The sequence below is a fragment of the Fusarium keratoplasticum genome, chromosome 2, assembly GCF_025433545.1.
Source record: "Fusarium keratoplasticum isolate Fu6.1 chromosome 2, whole genome shotgun sequence".
Taxonomy (NCBI): Eukaryota; Fungi; Ascomycota; class Sordariomycetes; order Hypocreales; family Nectriaceae; genus Fusarium; species Fusarium keratoplasticum.
Genome location: NC_070530.1, coordinates 2,296,406 through 2,312,867, shown reverse-complemented (window position 1 = coordinate 2,312,867; position 16,462 = coordinate 2,296,406). Strand labels below are relative to the sequence as shown.

Genomic DNA, 16,462 nt, shown 5'->3' with positions numbered 1-16,462 from the left:
GAGTCCCATTGATCATCCCTACGGACCGGCTCGCCCGGCCCGTTCCCAGCCCTAAGTCGTATGACCAACGCGATGAAGAGTTTTCTCCGAGGCCATGCAGGGATCTAGACGATTCGAGTGGGTGTCGTACCCGACTCGTTTGGTGGTCACTGCGAGACAGACCAGGACGATGCCTTGGGAAAGAGTGGGATACCATATCCTTGGGGGTTCGCGGTGAATCGCCGAAACGACCGTGATACCTCGGTTGAAAGACTCTGCAGCCCCCCAGTAACAAGGTTTTCCCATGAGCAAAAGATTTCCAATGAGGGTATTCACCTGAGCCCGAGTGGCCCAAAGAGGCGCAACAAGGGTCCTCTGGCGGACTCTTCGGGATCCCCTTTGGGCCCGCCAATGCAAGCCCTCTGCATGTTTTCCCCAGTCAAAATGGTGCCGGCCAGGCCAGACAGGAATAAGCCTCAAACGTTTTTAACTCTTGGCCGTTAAGATCTTGGGTCCAGGACTACTCATCGTTCCGCCGCCACCACCGAGCGGAAAGTAACATTGGAGAAAGAAACAGGTAATGATTTACACTCTTTGCCATTGGGTCGAATCCCTGTGGGTGACCGCTCGAGAAGATAGAGAAGGAGTCGATTCCCCTTGAGAAGTTTTTTGTCTCTTTTTGGGTGCGTACTTTTTGGGTGTGGATCAAGAAGTAATCATGGCCAAGGACCTAACCACGACAGTCTATGAGCCCATCCAGCCCGAGGGCTTGGCTCTCGTTCTGTTGGTGGTGACCATCATCTTTACGATTCTCTCAATCCTCATTGCGGGCCTGCGTTTTTGGGTCCGTATCTCACTAAACGCCTTTGCTGTCGAAGATTGGTTGATGCTTGCTGGCCTGGTAAGTCTTGAAGAACTCTGGCTTGAATTCAACTAACCCTTCAGATCCTCAACATTGCGCACAATGCCTCGGTCATTGTTCTCGCATACAGCGGCATCGGATCCCGCGACGATGTCATCACCGTCGGCATGCAGTACAAGATAGGTCTTTGGACCATCATCTGGCAGTTCATCTACGTCCTCGACGGCGCAATCATCAAGTCGAGCATCATCTGGACCCTTCTCCGACTCGCCAAGGACCTCAACAAGATCTACACAAAGATCCTATGGGGCCTCTTCGGCTTCAGCTGGATCGTCTGGCAGATCTCATGGCCTGTGGCCATCTTCCAGTGCAAGCCCGTCGCGGCGGCATGGGGTGAGCCAGGAGACTGCACCTCTGGACAGACAGTCATTCTGAGGGTGTCCTACTTTGTCTCGGCCTCCAACATCTTTACCGATATCAGTACCGCATTGGTGCCTATGTTTCTGCTCCGCCGCCTCCAGATGCCCAAGAGGACCAAGCTCATGACCATGGGCGTCTTGTCGCTGGGTGTCTTTGCATCAGTGGCCACCACTATCCGTATCACCTATACTTGGGCGTATACTGCACCTTCTGGAAGATTTTGTACGATTCATCGCCCCCTTATCAGGAACAGAGCTAACAATACTTCAGACGAGATTGGCAAGATCGTCTTGCTTACAGTCCTCGAATGCGACCTCGGTATCATCGCCGGCTCCATGCCCATGCTGCGCCGTCTCATCCGCAACCTCGCCCCCTCGTACGGTTCAAAAGACAAAACCCCCGGACGATCTGGCGACGTCAACCTAGTAACCATCGGCGGTACATCCGGTCGACGAACCCACGTGAAGCTTTCGAATGGTGGTACCAGCAGGAACGACGACAACGAGAACCACTTTCAAGACAAGGAGAGCAACGATGACGACGAGTCGACCCGCCGTATGATACATATTACCCGCGAGGTCGAGCAGGATAGCATATCAGGACAGAATTTGCCTCGTAATCATCAGGTGGATGTTGAGATCTCTGGCGGCGATAGACAACCGCCAAAGTCGGACCCCGGCTCGGCACGGAGTTGGAGGCACTAGATGCATATAAAATCCTAGTAGCAAGCTACGAGAGTTGAAGAAGAGATGTAATTGTATTGATAGAAAAGATATTGGTGCTTTTTCACATGGAAAATAAAAGGGGAATGGGCTTAATAGGCAATCTAAATCAAGGGGCACTCTGGTAGTCCAGGTCACGAATTTAATATGAATGAATGGCAATCTACAAGCCCTCGTACCACAAATACACTGACCATGCTCGAATGAAACGAATATGCCCAGCCGATAACAAGATTTGCTTACTTTGGTGATGAAGCTGAAGAATGTGCAGCATATTCGACCAACGGCCACACCATGCAGTCGGAGGTATCCAATTGCTGGCCTAAGGCAATATGGAAGGGCCGGTATTTTGTCAGTCTTTGAAACAAGTTTCATTGCGGACTTGAAACCCTCTTTCAAGCTGATCGTCGATATTCCCAGCTCGGCAATCGTTGCCAAGGCCTTGGAACTCATACTCGTTGTTGGTGAGGGTTCTCTCGCAGTAAGCGGGTCACAAGAGCAACATCGTTGTTCAAAACGATGTTTTTATGAGAGAAACTTCAACTCAACATTACACCGTATCATACCTGTCGTTCCGGTTGTCCTCGCTAAGGTCTTGGAGATGACACTTGGTGTTGAGTACTCGGCGAGCGAAAACAGGCCCAAGACACAAGTTTAAATATCTATCAACCACTAGAGATCCAGGCCCTCAACTTCAGGCTCATAACTCCTAAGCCGTCACTATCCTTCAATAGTAGACATGTTATCTCTGTCAGGCTGCTCTGATGCCCAACTGGGTCTGTTTTGGCTTCATCGTCCAAGGGGATGTTGGCTCTGCATGACTATTAGTCACTCGCGCAATTGCGAGAGGCGGCTTGGAGCGGCTTTACGAGCAAGGGCTGGATCTCGAAAGCTTGGCGGCTTGGGTTGCACGAGCCAGGGGCCGAATGTGATTGGCGACGATGTGAACCTATGTAGGTATACTACAAAGTCTCTCTCAGAGACTCTCTAAGAGCCAAGATGCAAAGTTCAAGCCAAAGATGAGCACTCTGGCCTTTTTATAATGTCATCAAGTGCCCGATTCCTCCCGATCTCGGTACCAAAACCCGACGAAGCCAAAAAGGGCAAAAAGAATGAGCACCGGCTTTTCTCCACAGGATGCGCCCCCCATTCCCATACCCCGGAAGGGCAACGGGAACCGGGGCGTCTAGACCAGAGTGGGTATGGGGTTGGCAGCAAACCCCAAGTTTCTCTTTGTCAGTCAAAATTGCACCCCAACAGAGGTCTAGATCACGAACATGTGAGGAAATCGACAAAATTTGATCGAGAGCGGTGTAATGCAGCAAGTTGCCACTCCTTTCGAATCTGACCCGTCCAATCAACGGGCCTCCTAGCCTCCCGAAGGCCGGTCTCGGCTGCCAAACCCGATCCCTGCGTTTGTCTCGACGACCGAGATGGGAACTAGAAGCGCGGGGGCTCCGGTTCGGGTTATTGTTTTGCAAGCTCTGTAAAGGGAATTGCATCTCACTTCCGATTCACTCCGCATTGTTGAGCCAGTGGTGTAGCTTATGGTCTTGACTTGGTGATAGGTTGGGATGCTTCAGACCAAGCATCAGGTCAGAAACACTAATTCATCATGCAACATGGGAGCAAACCATGAGAAGCAACCCCCAACTTCTCTAATAAGTTTATTTGCAAAGGAAAGCACACGGACTTGTTCAGGCATCCTCATCCAAGATCACCAAGATCCGTGGCAGACCACTAGTGCGGCTCATCCAGTCTCTCCCTGTGTCCTAACAACCCAATTAATTCCCTAGAATTCCATAAACTCGACCATTTTCGGCTAGCGTTGCCGTTTTGGAAGCTTAACCGGGAGACTAAGCAGTCTTTACGTAACTCTATGTGTAGGCCGCCGGCCGAGAGCAGGCCGACGGCGGGAACCACCTCCGGCTGTGACTGTGGCCCTGTGCGACTTCTCAAGATTTATTTCGTTCCCCCGAGCCCATTCTTCTCCTATCCTCTCTGCAACTTGTAGTGTCTTACTAGCAGCTCTGTTCTTCTCTCGTCGTTCTGTCTCTTCTCTTGTCTTCTCTCCGTCAATTCGACGATCCTTACACAACCATGGCCCACTCGGTATCCTCGACGAAGAACAATGAGAGCATCCAGATTACAGCAGAGGCCTACTCTAGGCCACTGGGGGAGAGAATCGGAAACCCGGTATGGATAAGCATGTCAGGAGCAAGTGTCGCAAACAACTAATAGGGTTGCCCCTTGCAGGCTCCTCTAGCTATGGGTGGTTTTGCTACTACACTACTCACACTTTCGCTGTCCATGATGGGCTTCCGGGGCGTGTCCCTTCAGACAATCTTTGTCGGGAACTTGTGCTTTGTGGCCTGTGTTGGACTGCTCATTGCTGCGCAGTGGGCAATGATCAAAGGAGACACATTCACATTCACGGTTCTTACAGCTTTCGGTAAGTCCATCATCAGCAGACACAGTTTCCATTATGGCGTGAGCATTCAGTTGATCTCTTTGGCCAGGACTCTTCTACGGCGGCTACGGCGCGACCCTTATACCTTCATGGGGCATTATCGACGCCTATGGAGGTGCTTCCAATCCTGAATACAACAACGCACTCGGATTTTTTGTCCTAATCTGGGCCGTCTTTAATTTCTTTTTCCTCATTGCTTCAATTCAGCTGTAAGTGATCGACATGCTACCCAGTCGTCATTGGCTTTGCTGACATCAATAGTAACCTTGTGTATATTTGCATCTTTATGAGCATCGAACTGTGCTTAATCTTTGACGCCTCCTCCTACTTCTCTCTCGCCGACGGCAATGCCGCTGCCAGCACTGCCCTCATGAAGGCAGCTGGTGTTTTCGGTTTCATCGCGGGATTGCTAGGATTCTACTGCGTCCTTTACTACCTCTGCCAGGAAGTGCTCCCCTTCAGTGTCCCCATGGGCGACACTTCTGCTTGGTTTCAGGCTCGACGTGAGAGGAAGAAGCTTGCAGGCTGCGACGCTTAATGTGGTTAATAGATGAGGCGCTTTTACTGGTTGCCATCAATCGAGCATTGGACTATGGAACGGAAACAGGCCATATATAAAAGTGAATTTTAGTTATAGACTTGCCGCGTTCATGCATACACAAATACTAGGCACTCATGTAGTAATTATCCATTTCAATATTGTCTGCATTTTCATCCGATATTTTATGGGGTTCACGGTTGTCAGCAATACAAAAGCGGCAGGTGTCAAAAGTTCTGGGGCATTGAGTCATTCGGCAAGTTGCAACGTTCGATTAAACAGTTTTCCTTGTCAGGGATAGTGCAGGTGCTTGGTAAGCGAATAAAACTACAGAGCAGGCCATTTAATAGGGAATGCGGATACTGCAAATCTTGTCTTGAATTCCAACACCCATCTACTTCCTATTCCACCGTACACATATCCCCAATTGATCGAAAATGGCCTCTACAACTCAACATGCTTCAACAAACGACATCGAATGCCCCGTGGCCTTGATAAAATCGAACCTGATTTTGGTCCCCACGCCAGTTGCCATGTCATCACCATCTTACCGCGCTTTTTACACCTCTCTGCACGCCAATACCTCCTTTTGCGAAATGGGTTTTGGGGACCATTTCCCCGCCAGATCCTGGACCGATGAGGAAACTTACGAGATCATCTCAACTCGGGATGTGAACAACGATTGGAGAAACAGAGGCGTGGGCGACTTTGCCGTGGGGTTATTGGAACCCCAGGATCACAAGCGCATTTTGGGAGACAATGCCGTCACCAGGAATATTTCAGTGCCTGGCCTCACCGAGGATGAGCAAATTCGAGTACTGGATACTGGCAGAGAATCATTGGCGCTCGAGGAAATAGAGTGGGTTGGCTATGCCGGTGTACGACAAGGGCGGAACGTCGACCACATCTCGTCATGGAAGGACAAGGCCGAGATCCGTTACGGTGTTTCACCCAATCACTGGGGTAAGCGCATCGCCAATAGATCGGCAGAGGTGGTGATGGATTGGGCTGCGGCGGAGAGAGGGGTCACCAAGTTTATTGCAGAGACTCAGCGTACCAACACTCGGAGCGGCAGAGTTCTTGAGAAGCTTGGATTTGTTCAGCTGGAGGAGTCAAAGTACTGGAAGGAGCCAAGTGAAGTGGAATGGGAGCGGATTATTTAGGTGCACTCAAATACATGCGGTGGATGGTTTCTCAAAAGTCGTAAAGTGTCTTCAACCTTGATACTTCAGCTTATGTACATGACTGACCGCTCAACATATGGACTATTGAGATATTCCCAGTCAAGAACTTGGTTTTTGCTTTAATTTAAGCAGCTAATACAACCTCTTAGCTACGGAACTTGGCAGCAACGGCGTCGTATTCCTTTCGGGTCAACGGCGTAACAGAGCCGTGCTTCAGTCCCTTGGGGAAGTTGGGAAGGTTAGACCTCTCCCACTTGGGTGAAAGAATGTTGGAAGTTTGGAAGGGCACGTATTGCGTGTAGTCATCAAGAAGAAGATGATACAACCCAGACGTGCGGAGATCGGCAAACGACGCCGGGCCCTCGAGCGGCGTCTCGGGTCGCACGTATCCAGGGATTCGGGTCCAGGTTCCAAATAGTCCGTTCTCGGTTATCTCCTGGTAGACCTGGTTCACCGTCTCGTTCTTGAGGAATCGGACATAGTTGCCTGGCTTGCCTAGGTACTGGAACTCTTGGTCGATGAGGGGAGTGTCGGGGAGAGCATGGTAGTCCTTTGGTGCGCTAAACTTGACAAAGTCCTTGGTGGTGGCATAGCGGATGCGGTCAAGGTTGGCGACGCCGGTGTGACCGGTGTCGGAGGAACTGTAATGACGGGATGCCCAGAAGACATAGTATTGCTTCGTAGCGTCGTCCCAGACAGCAGAAGGGGCCCAAGCCATGCCAGCGGTCTCCGTCTCGATACTGTAACTGAATCAGCCAAACTGAGCATTAGGCTAGACATTCCGTAAACTTACATCCTCAATGAAGGCTTGGTCCAGTTCACCAAATCCTTCGAGGACCACACGACCAGACCACGGCTACCATGCCGAGTAGCCCAGTCCCAGTTGAAGCCCTCTGCATTGATATCAAGGTCTATCATGGTGTCAGCACGTGCTCTAATATCAAGGGCCGATTTCACCCCTCACCTGTTGCAATGATAAAGTACTCGGACCGAGCAGCGTTGGTGGTGAGGAAAATGTCTCTCACCCCCTTGGTGCCCACGTTCGAGGTCAAGACAGGTTTTCCGCCATTCAAGAACTTGAAGCTCGATGCACTGTCGCCATCGGAAAGATGCCACTGAACCTGAGGAGTGGGGTCACTGAATGTCGAGATGAGATATCCGACATAGCTGGAGTCCTGACGAGCACTCAGGTCGTTGACGGCACGAGCGTCGACGAGAGCAGCCGAGGTCGCAGCAGCCAAGAATGATAGAAATCTCATCTTTTATATCTTGGCTTACAAGTTGAGCCAGAGAAGGGAAACGATCAACATAAAGGAATGGGCAGCCTGGCCTCAGTGACGAGAACGGGTTCTATATAAGCAACCGCCAGAGCCAAGCACGCCAGTCAAACCTGCCCTCCTGCGTCGTCTATGTTAAACAACAAGCGGCCGAGTTGCCTCATCGGGATGATCTCGGTGCAATGACCTCCGGGATACTAAACTACATCACATATAGACTAAGAGTCACCCGACTATGCCTAAGCACTGCCCTCCAACCATGGCCCCCAGTCTAACAAGGCCGTCAAACAAGCTTCACCGAGTCTTCCATGTGAAAGATCTCCCGAGAGTGCGGGGACGGGCCTCTCTCCACAAGTTCAACCCGGGGTTCCATGCAAACCATGTTTTTACTCCCGCAATTTCCCCTCAATGAGAAATCGGCATCCACGTTTCGGACGCCGATCCGAGGAGGACCTAGCTTCGCGCACCCATGCTCCCGCCGAAGCGCTCCAGTGAACGGATGGCGCATAAGTGAATGAGGGGTTAAACAGGCCACGGTGCACGTATTCGGTCTACCATTGCGAATGACCTCAGAGACTGCAGATTTGTCTCTTGTGCCAAGTGTCTGACGTCAAGTGATTGGATCGCATCATCTGGATCCAAGTACTGGCCTGGCCGAATGTTCCATGTGCTCTGGGTGCATTCACTTTGCACAGGTAGGAGATGCCTGCATCACTGGTGACAGAGTGTTCCTTTCATTGACGCCTCCATATCGCTTCGTATGACTAGAAATACAGTGTCGCAAAGAAGACATGGTAAAAAAGCAATATGGGTTAAGAAGGGACATGTTCTTGAAACCTAGGGACAGTTCTGTGTAAAGATAAACTAGTAACAGTGTCCATTAAGTCGAGAAACAACATAGGCCAGGACCAACGAGCCAATCAGCAGAAACCACAGATAGTGGGAGACACTCAACAAGTCAAGGACCTTCCTTGTACATCGGCCAGAGCGATTGTCAGTGCATAGTTGCAAAATCCTGACAGCCAAGGAACAGTCTGGATGGCGCTTCTCGTAGAACGCGCAGATCACGTTAGCGAGGAACCCGAATGACTTCCCCGGTTTCCTTGAAGAACAGTTCCCAAGAAAATAATATTCGAGAGGCAGTGTCAGAAGCCGACCCAAGGCCAAGCACCCTTGACTCGTGTGGGCTTGGGCAATGAATTGCGCGATCAAGCCGGCTGGGACACCCGGCTCTCGGAGAGACATATCTCCAATTCTCTGCCTCAACAACATAGTATTTGAGTAAAGAAGACATCAAATACAATGTACTTACACCTCCTAGACTTGAGTGACCTTTTCACGCCTTCTTTCTGCCCATTTCAGTCTCCTATTCCCCGTCATCAACGGGACTCGGGACGGCTCGGTATCGCGACATGCACAGTGCTTCACAGTGCTTCCCGCACCCATCCCCAAATAGGGCATAGCCTGAATTGCGTGCTTGATGGCGATGAGGGCCTGATCAAGAGGAAGACGACCAGCAAACGACCAGCTTTCCTCCTTCATCCTCCCTCTTCAACGCCTCTGCACCAGCTGCGGGTCTTTTTTATGAATCAGAGCGGTTCATTATGTGCTAATATTGTGCTGCCGACATACAAAAACGGACTCCTCCCTCTCGCTTGCTCTATCTACCAATCTGGCCATACCAACGGCAACAAATACGAAAGGAACCGGGAACCAAACTCATTGCTTTCTTCGCTAATCACACGGGGGTCATTTCTCATCAAGGCCTTGGCTGTTGAAGCCGCGCCTGTTGTTGACTACTCCTTGAGCAGCCGCCCGTACGCCGAGTAGTAGTGACAACCCGGCACGTGGCTCCTACGCCCCGTCTTCTCGTCAAAAATGTGGCATCCCTTCTTTGCTACATTGGGCGGAGTGTACACTGCAGAGTTGCAGGTCAGTTAACTGCGACAAGTGTCGTGGGCTGAGGGGGGAGTTTACAGTGCAATGAGACAGCAAAGTCGCTGCCCCTATTGGACACTCTGTGGAGTCCTAGCTCGTCGGCCATATAGGCGACAGCGTTTTCCTTATATGTCTTTTCGGAGATGACCTCCATCGGTTTCTCTTGTTCGTCCTCGTTAGGAAAGGCATAGCGTGTCTCGGTCAGGTTGCCCTTGAGGATCTTCATGAGGCAGTGGGCTCTGCCGTGGTCGTGGATAGGGCTCCCCTTTCCAGGAGACCATACAAGGACAAGCTGTGCAAGGCATCAGTCACTGCTGGGCTAGGTCTAGTTGACCGAAAAAGACTCACCAGGTTGCTCTTGCCGTTACCTTCGTCGACGAGGTTACGGGTGTAGCCCCTAGTGTGGTCGCCAAAAGCATATCGGGACCACTCCATATCGGAGCCATCATAGTCTTGCATGAGACGAGTCAGGAAGTCGACATCAACATCATCACACGTCAGACCCGACGACGGGCCGAGAGCCTCTTTGAGGCGCTGCACGAGTTCCTCGAAACGGTTCTGCTGGAACGGGCCAACATTAGGGACGTCGATAGGACCGGTGCTCAGGGCACTCGAGGTTGAAAGGATGCCGATGGCCATGGTTGCTATACTGTTGAGGGTTGATGATGATGCTCTAGGATCGGATCTCGTTCTAGGATTGAAGGGCGGTATCTGAAGGGAAAGGGACAACACGGCTTCTTGGGAACACGGGGCGGGGGACAACGACGTGTGTGGCCTCTCCTTCCTTGGCTCCCATCGGTCAGATCCGGCTCTCAGCATCCGGGCGATAGTATCACCGACGTTTGGCTGTGGGTCGCGAACGGTTACCGACATGATTGCTCAAATGCCACACGGGCTGTATCGGCGACCCAGACTTGGTCCGGTGAGCTCGCCTGGCGATTGTGGTTGGACGCGGCGACGCTAGGTAGGGCTGTGGTATCTTGCTGGTATTCCGTGGTATCTGAGTGGGCGCTACCTTTTTGGTACAGGGCGGACAAGCGAGCGCTGCTGCCGGACGGGACAGGAAGGATTCAGGGGTGCGAGGACGAGTTGCCACAGATGACGATGGTAGCTGGGGCCATACGGAGAGTTTCCATCTACGAGCAATTGCTTGCGGTTAGAAAAGTTGACAGTTTTTCCCACTCTTTGCAAGTCTAGAATATGGCGAAATACCCGCTATCCGCCCTCTGTACGCCTATGTCGGAGGGACCGGGGACTCAGTGGGTTCATGTTTGGGTTTAGACCGGTTGTCGGGTGCCGAAATTGACACATGGAAACCCGCGAACCATGTCCACATGGCGTTCCAAGGCAAAAGTTGTTTTCGCCGCCTGCTCCGTTTTTCCTTTGTATAAAAACTGCTTCCTTTGGCAATAAACGACGGGCTGAACGCGAAAAGAGGCACCGAGAAGACTCCATTTTACAGAGAACTTTTCTTTTTCATTACCCAAACCCCGGTCTCACTTTCAATCGCCGACTGAGAGACCCTTGTACGCCTCTCAATCTTAGCTTCCGCTTCGCGCCCCCGATCGGCGACTCACGTCACATTCTCACCAGCGAGTGAGCAGGCGGTGCAACGCTTCATCATGTCTGACGTCTCGTCGACTCAGTGTTCCAACGGGCAGGCTGCGTGTAACGGCTCTGCCCCGAGGCCATGCGAGTCGACTCTGCCTTGTAAGGAGAATACTGGTTGGCGAAGAGTTGTACGAAACTTTACTCCATCGTAAGTGTTTATCATCATCTGATCCAGTGTAAGCCTCTAACAACGGCATTCAAGATGGTTTGCGGTCAACATGGGGACGGGCATCGTGTCCATCCTCCTCCATAATCTCCCCTACAATGCGATATGGCTGCAGTACATTTCGTATGTCTTTTTTGGACTCAATGTCCTTCTCTTTACAGTCTTTATGGGTATCTCCATCGCCCGATATACGCTATACCCTGAGATCTGGGGGGCCATGGTATCTCATCCCGCCCAGTCCCTCTTCTTGGGCTGTATGCCCATGGGCTTTGCAAGTGAGTTAGATCTTACTGTTATTACGGAGAAATACGCTGACACTGGATAAGCCATCATCAACATGATGGTGTTCTGCTGTAGGCCCTGGGGAGACTGGGTCATCTACCTCGCCTGGGCCTTCTGGTGGGTTGATGTCTGGCTGTCTATCGGTACTTGCATTAGCATGCCCTTCATCGTGATGCATCGCCATCGACCTGGCCTTCAGAACATCACGGCCGCTCTGTTGCTCCCCATCGTGCCAGCTGTGGTCGCGGCTGCAACGGGAGGTATTGTTGCCGAGGTGCTTCCCAACCGTCACCACGCTCTGACCACGGTCATCACCTCATACGTTCTTTGGGGAATTGGCGAGTCATTCTCGGCCTGTGTCTTGGCTTTGTACTTCCACCGACTTACCATCCACTCAATCCCTCCCAAGGAAGTCATTGTCTCGGTCTTCCTCCCCATCGGTCCTCTTGGTCAGGGAGGCTATGGCATCCAGCAACTCGGAAAAGTGGCCATGCAGTTGATCCCGGAGAGCACTGCATTCACCACAATTTCGGCCCGCGCCGGTGAAATGCTGTATGTCTTGGGTGTGTTTCTGGCCATCATGATGTGGGGATTCGCCCTGGTCTGGCTGTCCTTCGCACTCATCAGCATCATCACGATGCAAAACTTTCCCTTCAACATGGGGTGGTGGGGATTTACATTCCCGCTGGGTGTGCTGGCGACTTGCACGAGTGCGCTTGCACAGAACCTCGACAGCGACTTTTTCAAGGTTTCTACAATGGTATGAACATTTGACTCTTGTAGTTGAAGTTGGTGCTAACTGAACTATAGATCATCTCTCTGTCGGTTGTCTTGTTGTGGATAGTTGTGGCGACGAGGACACTGAAGCTGGTCATTACTGGCGAGATGTTCCATGCGCCATGCCTTAAGGATCTTCGAGACAAGTCGCAGGCTGCAGGATCGGACAGAAGAGTCTAGGAGGCTCTTTATTCGATTTTTGATGCCTGCGCGTGTTTTCTAAGTCTTGCTTTGCTCACCTCTTTAGCAAGTGATTCGTACTCATTGTCAACTTTAACAGCCGACAACAGCATCTTCTTCTAAAATAATTGCATATATAGATGATTAATTACATGTTCAAAAAATGCAGAATATTTATGTAATTGTATTATTGATAATAGTGCACATGTTTGATCAAAGTCTTGAAGCCCTATCCTTGTTCCTGTCAGCAGCTTCTCCATCAAATCGCAGCCACCCGATTGGCGATGCACAATGACGATAGCCCAGGGTCCCCACCAAAATTCTCCTGGGGCGGGGCAAAATGGCTTTTTCCCCAGAAGGAAGGTTTACGGCAATTGTCATTGCTTCACAAACCTTCCTCCGACTCGAACTTGAAGAGTTAGAAGGCCTCGCAGCTTGATCGCGGCAGGCAGATCTTCAGGATGGATTGGGCAAATTATTCGGCGCCCTCGCGGCTCGACTCTTTTGTTGAAGGTAAGATTTGATGCGTTCCACTGGGTCGCGCACATGGTTGCTGACTCGAAATACAGACTTGGTCGATGTCTGGCACATCCACCGAACTCCCATTCTCGTCGCCGCTCTCGTCGTCCTCGGTACTCTTCGAATCTATCTAACCTTCATTGGCCGAAAGACGGAACTGGTTGCCTTGGCTGAGGCTTACAAGGAGCCTCCCAAGCCCAAGGCAGTTGTCGAAACCAAGACCCCCGCCGTCGAGACGATCGATGAAAAGAAGGATGTCAAACCCCAAGGGCCTCGAAGAATCAAGGGCGGAATAGCCAGGAAGCCGTCCAAGAAGAATGAGCAAGAAAAAGATCTTACGCGACCTATCGTGGTCCTCGTCTTTTTCTCGTCCATCACCACCAAGACGGACAAGATTGCGCAGGCGTATCTGAAAGAGTTGGAAGCCAAACAAGATGAACTTGCCAAGCAATCTGGCCGCCAATTCCTCAAGCCCGAGCTCAAGGATCTCACCGAGATCGACTTTGACGACTATTTCATTGCCCCTCCCAAGATGCATGGAGATGTCGACTACTTCTACACGTTCCTCATTCCCAGCTACAACATCGATACCATCAACGATACCTTCCTCGAGCACCTACAAGAGACTCACCACGACTTCCGAATTGATACTGCGCCCCTCTCTGGTCTACTAGGTTACTCTGTATTTGGCTTCGGCGACAAGGAGAACTGGCCCACAGAGGGAGAAGGCTTCTGTTTCCAGGCAAAGGAGGTTGACAAGTGGATGGCCAAGCTGACCAGCCGGAAGAGGGCTTACCCCGTCGGCATGGGCGACATGAAGAGTGACCACGAGGAACGACTACAAGAATGGACCAAAGGTGTTGAGGAAGTCATCGAACATGTCGCCCGTACTGGAAACCTTGGAGAGGGTCTTCCAGGCAGTGGAGCCGCTGAAGAGAGTGATGTCGAAGATATCGCCGAAGATGAGGATGACGGCGAGGTCTTGTTCGAGGACGACGACACCAGCGACGCCAAGAAGAATGGGAGACCCCTGGATGATGTCGAGGACCTGGGACGCATGATTCGAAAGGATGATGGTTCAATGGTTCAAAAGGCCCCCCTTGCCGTCGACTTCACCACATACAGCTCCACAAAGAAGATGGTACCTCAAGGACCGAAAGAAATGGTTGCCAAGAACTCGCCCACATACGCCGCTCTCACGAAGCAAGGTTACGCAATCGTGGGATCCCACTCTGGAGTCAAGACCTGCCGATGGACAAAGTCGGCCCTCCGTGGCCGAGGATCATGCTACAAGTTCTCATTCTACGGCATCAACTCGCACCAGTGTATGGAAACCACTCCCTCTCTCTCTTGCTCCAACAAGTGCGTTTTCTGCTGGCGCCACGGCACAAACCCCGTTGGAACCACCTGGCGATGGGTCGTCGACCCCCCGGACATGATCTTTGAAGGCGTCAAGACCAACCACTACAAGAAGATCAAGATGTTACGTGGCATGCCCGGTGTCCGAGCCGAGCGCTTCGCCGAAGCCATGCAGATCAGGCATTGCGCGCTGTCACTTGTTGGCGAGCCCATCTTTTACCCCCACATCAACGAGTTCCTCGGCATGCTGCACGCGGAGCGCATCTCGTCGTTCCTCGTCTGCAACGCTCAGCACCCTGACCAGTTGGCGGCCCTAAAGGCGGTGACCCAGCTGTACGTGTCCATCGACGCCGCCGACAAGGAGTCTCTGCGAAAGATTGACCGGCCTCTACACCGAGACTTTTGGGAGAGATTCCAGCGCTGCTTGGAGATCCTTCGCGAGAAGCGTTTCCGCCACAGAACCGTCTTCCGGTTAACGCTTGTCAAGGGCTTCAACGTGGAGGAAGAGGCCGAGGGCTACGCTCGGCTCGTGGAAAAGGGTCTCCCTTGCTTTGTTGAGGTCAAGGGTGTCACATACTGTGGTACATCAACTTCCTCCAATGCTGGACTGAGCATGTCCAATGTGCCCTTTTACTGGGAAGTATGCGAGTTTGTCAAGGCCCTGGAGAAGAGACTTAAGGAGAAGGGCCTCAACTACGGTATCGCGGCTGAGCATGCCCACAGCTGCTGCATCCTGCTGGCCAGCGACAGGTTCAACGTCAATGGCAAGTGGCACACTCGCATCGACTACAAAAAGTTCTTTGACCTATTGGAGGAGCGTGGTCCCGATGGTGACTGGACGCCCGAGGATTATATGGACCCAGAGCCAAACCCTGACTGGTCTAACTGGGGTAATGGTGGCTTTGATCCTCGGGACGACAGAGTAGATAGAAAAGGGCGTAAGATTGAAGCGTCATAGGTGGGAGTGGCTTTAGTATGGCACCACGGCCGAGAAGCCCACAGCTACTGCACGAGATGGAGAATATCAAGGAATAAAAAAAAGGATTAAACTTCATGTGTGACGGAAACGCTGCCAGCATTGCCGTTCCCAAGCCCATTCGTTTCAACGTACACCTGTTTACACAAAGCTCTATGGAAGCTGGAAGAGCGGAACTATGGTACATCGAAGGCCGTCAGGTCTCCATTCAGATTTTGGTGGAGCTCGGAGAGTGAGTAGTGAGCACCGCGAGGTTTTTGGGGGGTAAGTAGTTTTCAAGATTATCTTGTCTCAGACTCTTAGTCGAGGCCAACGTTGGGAATGTCGGCAAGGTTGATGCCAGCAGGAGCAGCGGGCGTCCGGATGTCGAGCGTCGAGTCATAAGCGATCATCTCGGCCAGAATATCTAATATGGGCTTCACGGGTGTCAGAATTATACGAGTTGAACAGAGGTGGTTATCAGGCTTACCTTGGGGACAGTGCTGTCATAGATGCGGATCAGGTCTCCAGGCGCGGGATAGACCTTGAGACCCTTGTAGAAAGCCAGAGCAGACTCAAGAGCCTTGGAAGCTACAGACGCAGGTTAGCAAGTTGCAGACAGTCAATTCGAGGGCAGCTCGTACGATCTTGGCTGAGCATCTCTCCGGCCATGACCTGCTCGTTGAAGAAGGCCTCCCGCTCCTCCACACCGGTAGGGAAGCCCTCCTCCTTGGCCTCCTCAACCCTGGCGCGGATGTTCTTGCGTTGTTGCTGGGTCGAAGCCTCGGCCTCCTCCTTGGCAGCGCGGGCCTGCTTACGCTCGTTCCTCCTCAGGTTCCGGCGGAACTCGGCCTGGTTTCGACGCTGATAGTCAAAGTATGCGGCATAACCTAGTTGAGAGGGGCAAAGTCCGAGTTAGCCAATACAGCTCTCCTCGGGCTCAATCGGATCGCAGCCTCGACATTGTACGGTCGTCCGAGGCATGATCGGTGCAGGCTTACCAACGATGGCGGCGGCGGCGGTTACGACAGATGCCGTCACCACAGTTGAGACTTGGACCATGACGGGCAATTGATTTGATGTGGCGGGCGGGACACTAGGGCGAAGCCGAGTAAACCCCAAGATCAGACGGCAATGCTGAGATCCGGGAGGCAGGACAAGACGGCGATGTCTGCGGCGAGGTCGGAGACGGAGGAGCGATTACGTCGTCCAAATGGTGCTGG

The 16,462-nt window shown here is 52.0% G+C and overlaps 8 protein-coding genes across 8 annotated transcripts; 5 read left to right on the top strand and 3 right to left on the bottom strand.

Moving 5' to 3' along the window:
• Nucleotides 1-697: 697 nt before the first annotated feature.
• NCS57_00263600 (uncharacterized protein) lies at nt 698-1,965 on the top strand (the record flags this gene model as incomplete). Its single annotated transcript, XM_053052661.1, has 2 exons — nt 698-880; nt 925-1,965. The coding sequence occupies 2 exons, from the start codon at nt 698-700 to the stop codon at nt 1,963-1,965; spliced, it is 1,224 nt and encodes a 407-aa protein (XP_052917907.1).
• Nucleotides 1,966-4,083: 2,118 nt separating this feature from the next.
• NCS57_00263500 (uncharacterized protein) lies at nt 4,084-4,991 on the top strand (the record flags this gene model as incomplete). Its single annotated transcript, XM_053052660.1, has 4 exons — nt 4,084-4,179; nt 4,240-4,435; nt 4,503-4,662; nt 4,715-4,991. The coding sequence occupies 4 exons, from the start codon at nt 4,084-4,086 to the stop codon at nt 4,989-4,991; spliced, it is 729 nt and encodes a 242-aa protein (XP_052917906.1).
• Nucleotides 4,992-5,428: 437 nt separating this feature from the next.
• Nucleotides 5,429-6,154, top strand: NCS57_00263400 (N-acetyltransferase domain-containing protein; the record flags this gene model as incomplete). The annotated part of the gene is made up of 1 exon (XM_053052659.1): nt 5,429-6,154. The coding sequence occupies one exon, from the start codon at nt 5,429-5,431 to the stop codon at nt 6,152-6,154; it is 726 nt and encodes a 241-aa protein (XP_052917905.1).
• A 166-nt stretch (nt 6,155-6,320) lies between these two features.
• On the bottom strand, nt 6,321-7,434 carry NCS57_00263300 (Glycoside hydrolase family 43; the record flags this gene model as incomplete). The annotated part of the gene is made up of 3 exons (XM_053052658.1): nt 6,321-6,915; nt 6,969-7,086; nt 7,140-7,434. The coding sequence occupies 3 exons, from the start codon at nt 7,432-7,434 to the stop codon at nt 6,321-6,323; spliced, it is 1,008 nt and encodes a 335-aa protein (XP_052917904.1).
• A 1,814-nt stretch (nt 7,435-9,248) lies between these two features.
• NCS57_00263200 (Cysteine dioxygenase) lies at nt 9,249-10,263 on the bottom strand (the record flags this gene model as incomplete). The annotated part of the gene is made up of 3 exons (XM_053052657.1): nt 9,249-9,370; nt 9,430-9,682; nt 9,739-10,263. The coding sequence occupies 3 exons, from the start codon at nt 10,261-10,263 to the stop codon at nt 9,249-9,251; spliced, it is 900 nt and encodes a 299-aa protein (XP_052917903.1).
• Nucleotides 10,264-11,012: 749 nt separating this feature from the next.
• NCS57_00263100 (uncharacterized protein) lies at nt 11,013-12,406 on the top strand (the record flags this gene model as incomplete). Its single annotated transcript, XM_053052656.1, has 4 exons — nt 11,013-11,149; nt 11,204-11,442; nt 11,494-12,209; nt 12,260-12,406. 4 exons carry the CDS (start codon nt 11,013-11,015, stop codon nt 12,404-12,406), a joined length of 1,239 nt encoding a protein of 412 aa, XP_052917902.1.
• A 461-nt stretch (nt 12,407-12,867) lies between these two features.
• NCS57_00263000 (TRNA 4-demethylwyosine synthase) lies at nt 12,868-15,242 on the top strand (the record flags this gene model as incomplete). The annotated part of the gene is made up of 2 exons (XM_053052655.1): nt 12,868-12,919; nt 12,976-15,242. 2 exons carry the CDS (start codon nt 12,868-12,870, stop codon nt 15,240-15,242), a joined length of 2,319 nt encoding a protein of 772 aa, XP_052917901.1.
• A 317-nt stretch (nt 15,243-15,559) lies between these two features.
• NCS57_00262900 (Mitochondrial import receptor subunit tom20) lies at nt 15,560-16,301 on the bottom strand (the record flags this gene model as incomplete). The annotated part of the gene is made up of 4 exons (XM_053052654.1): nt 15,560-15,676; nt 15,730-15,830; nt 15,884-16,129; nt 16,241-16,301. The coding sequence occupies 4 exons, from the start codon at nt 16,299-16,301 to the stop codon at nt 15,560-15,562; spliced, it is 525 nt and encodes a 174-aa protein (XP_052917900.1).
• Between the last annotated feature and the right edge of the window lie 161 nt (nt 16,302-16,462).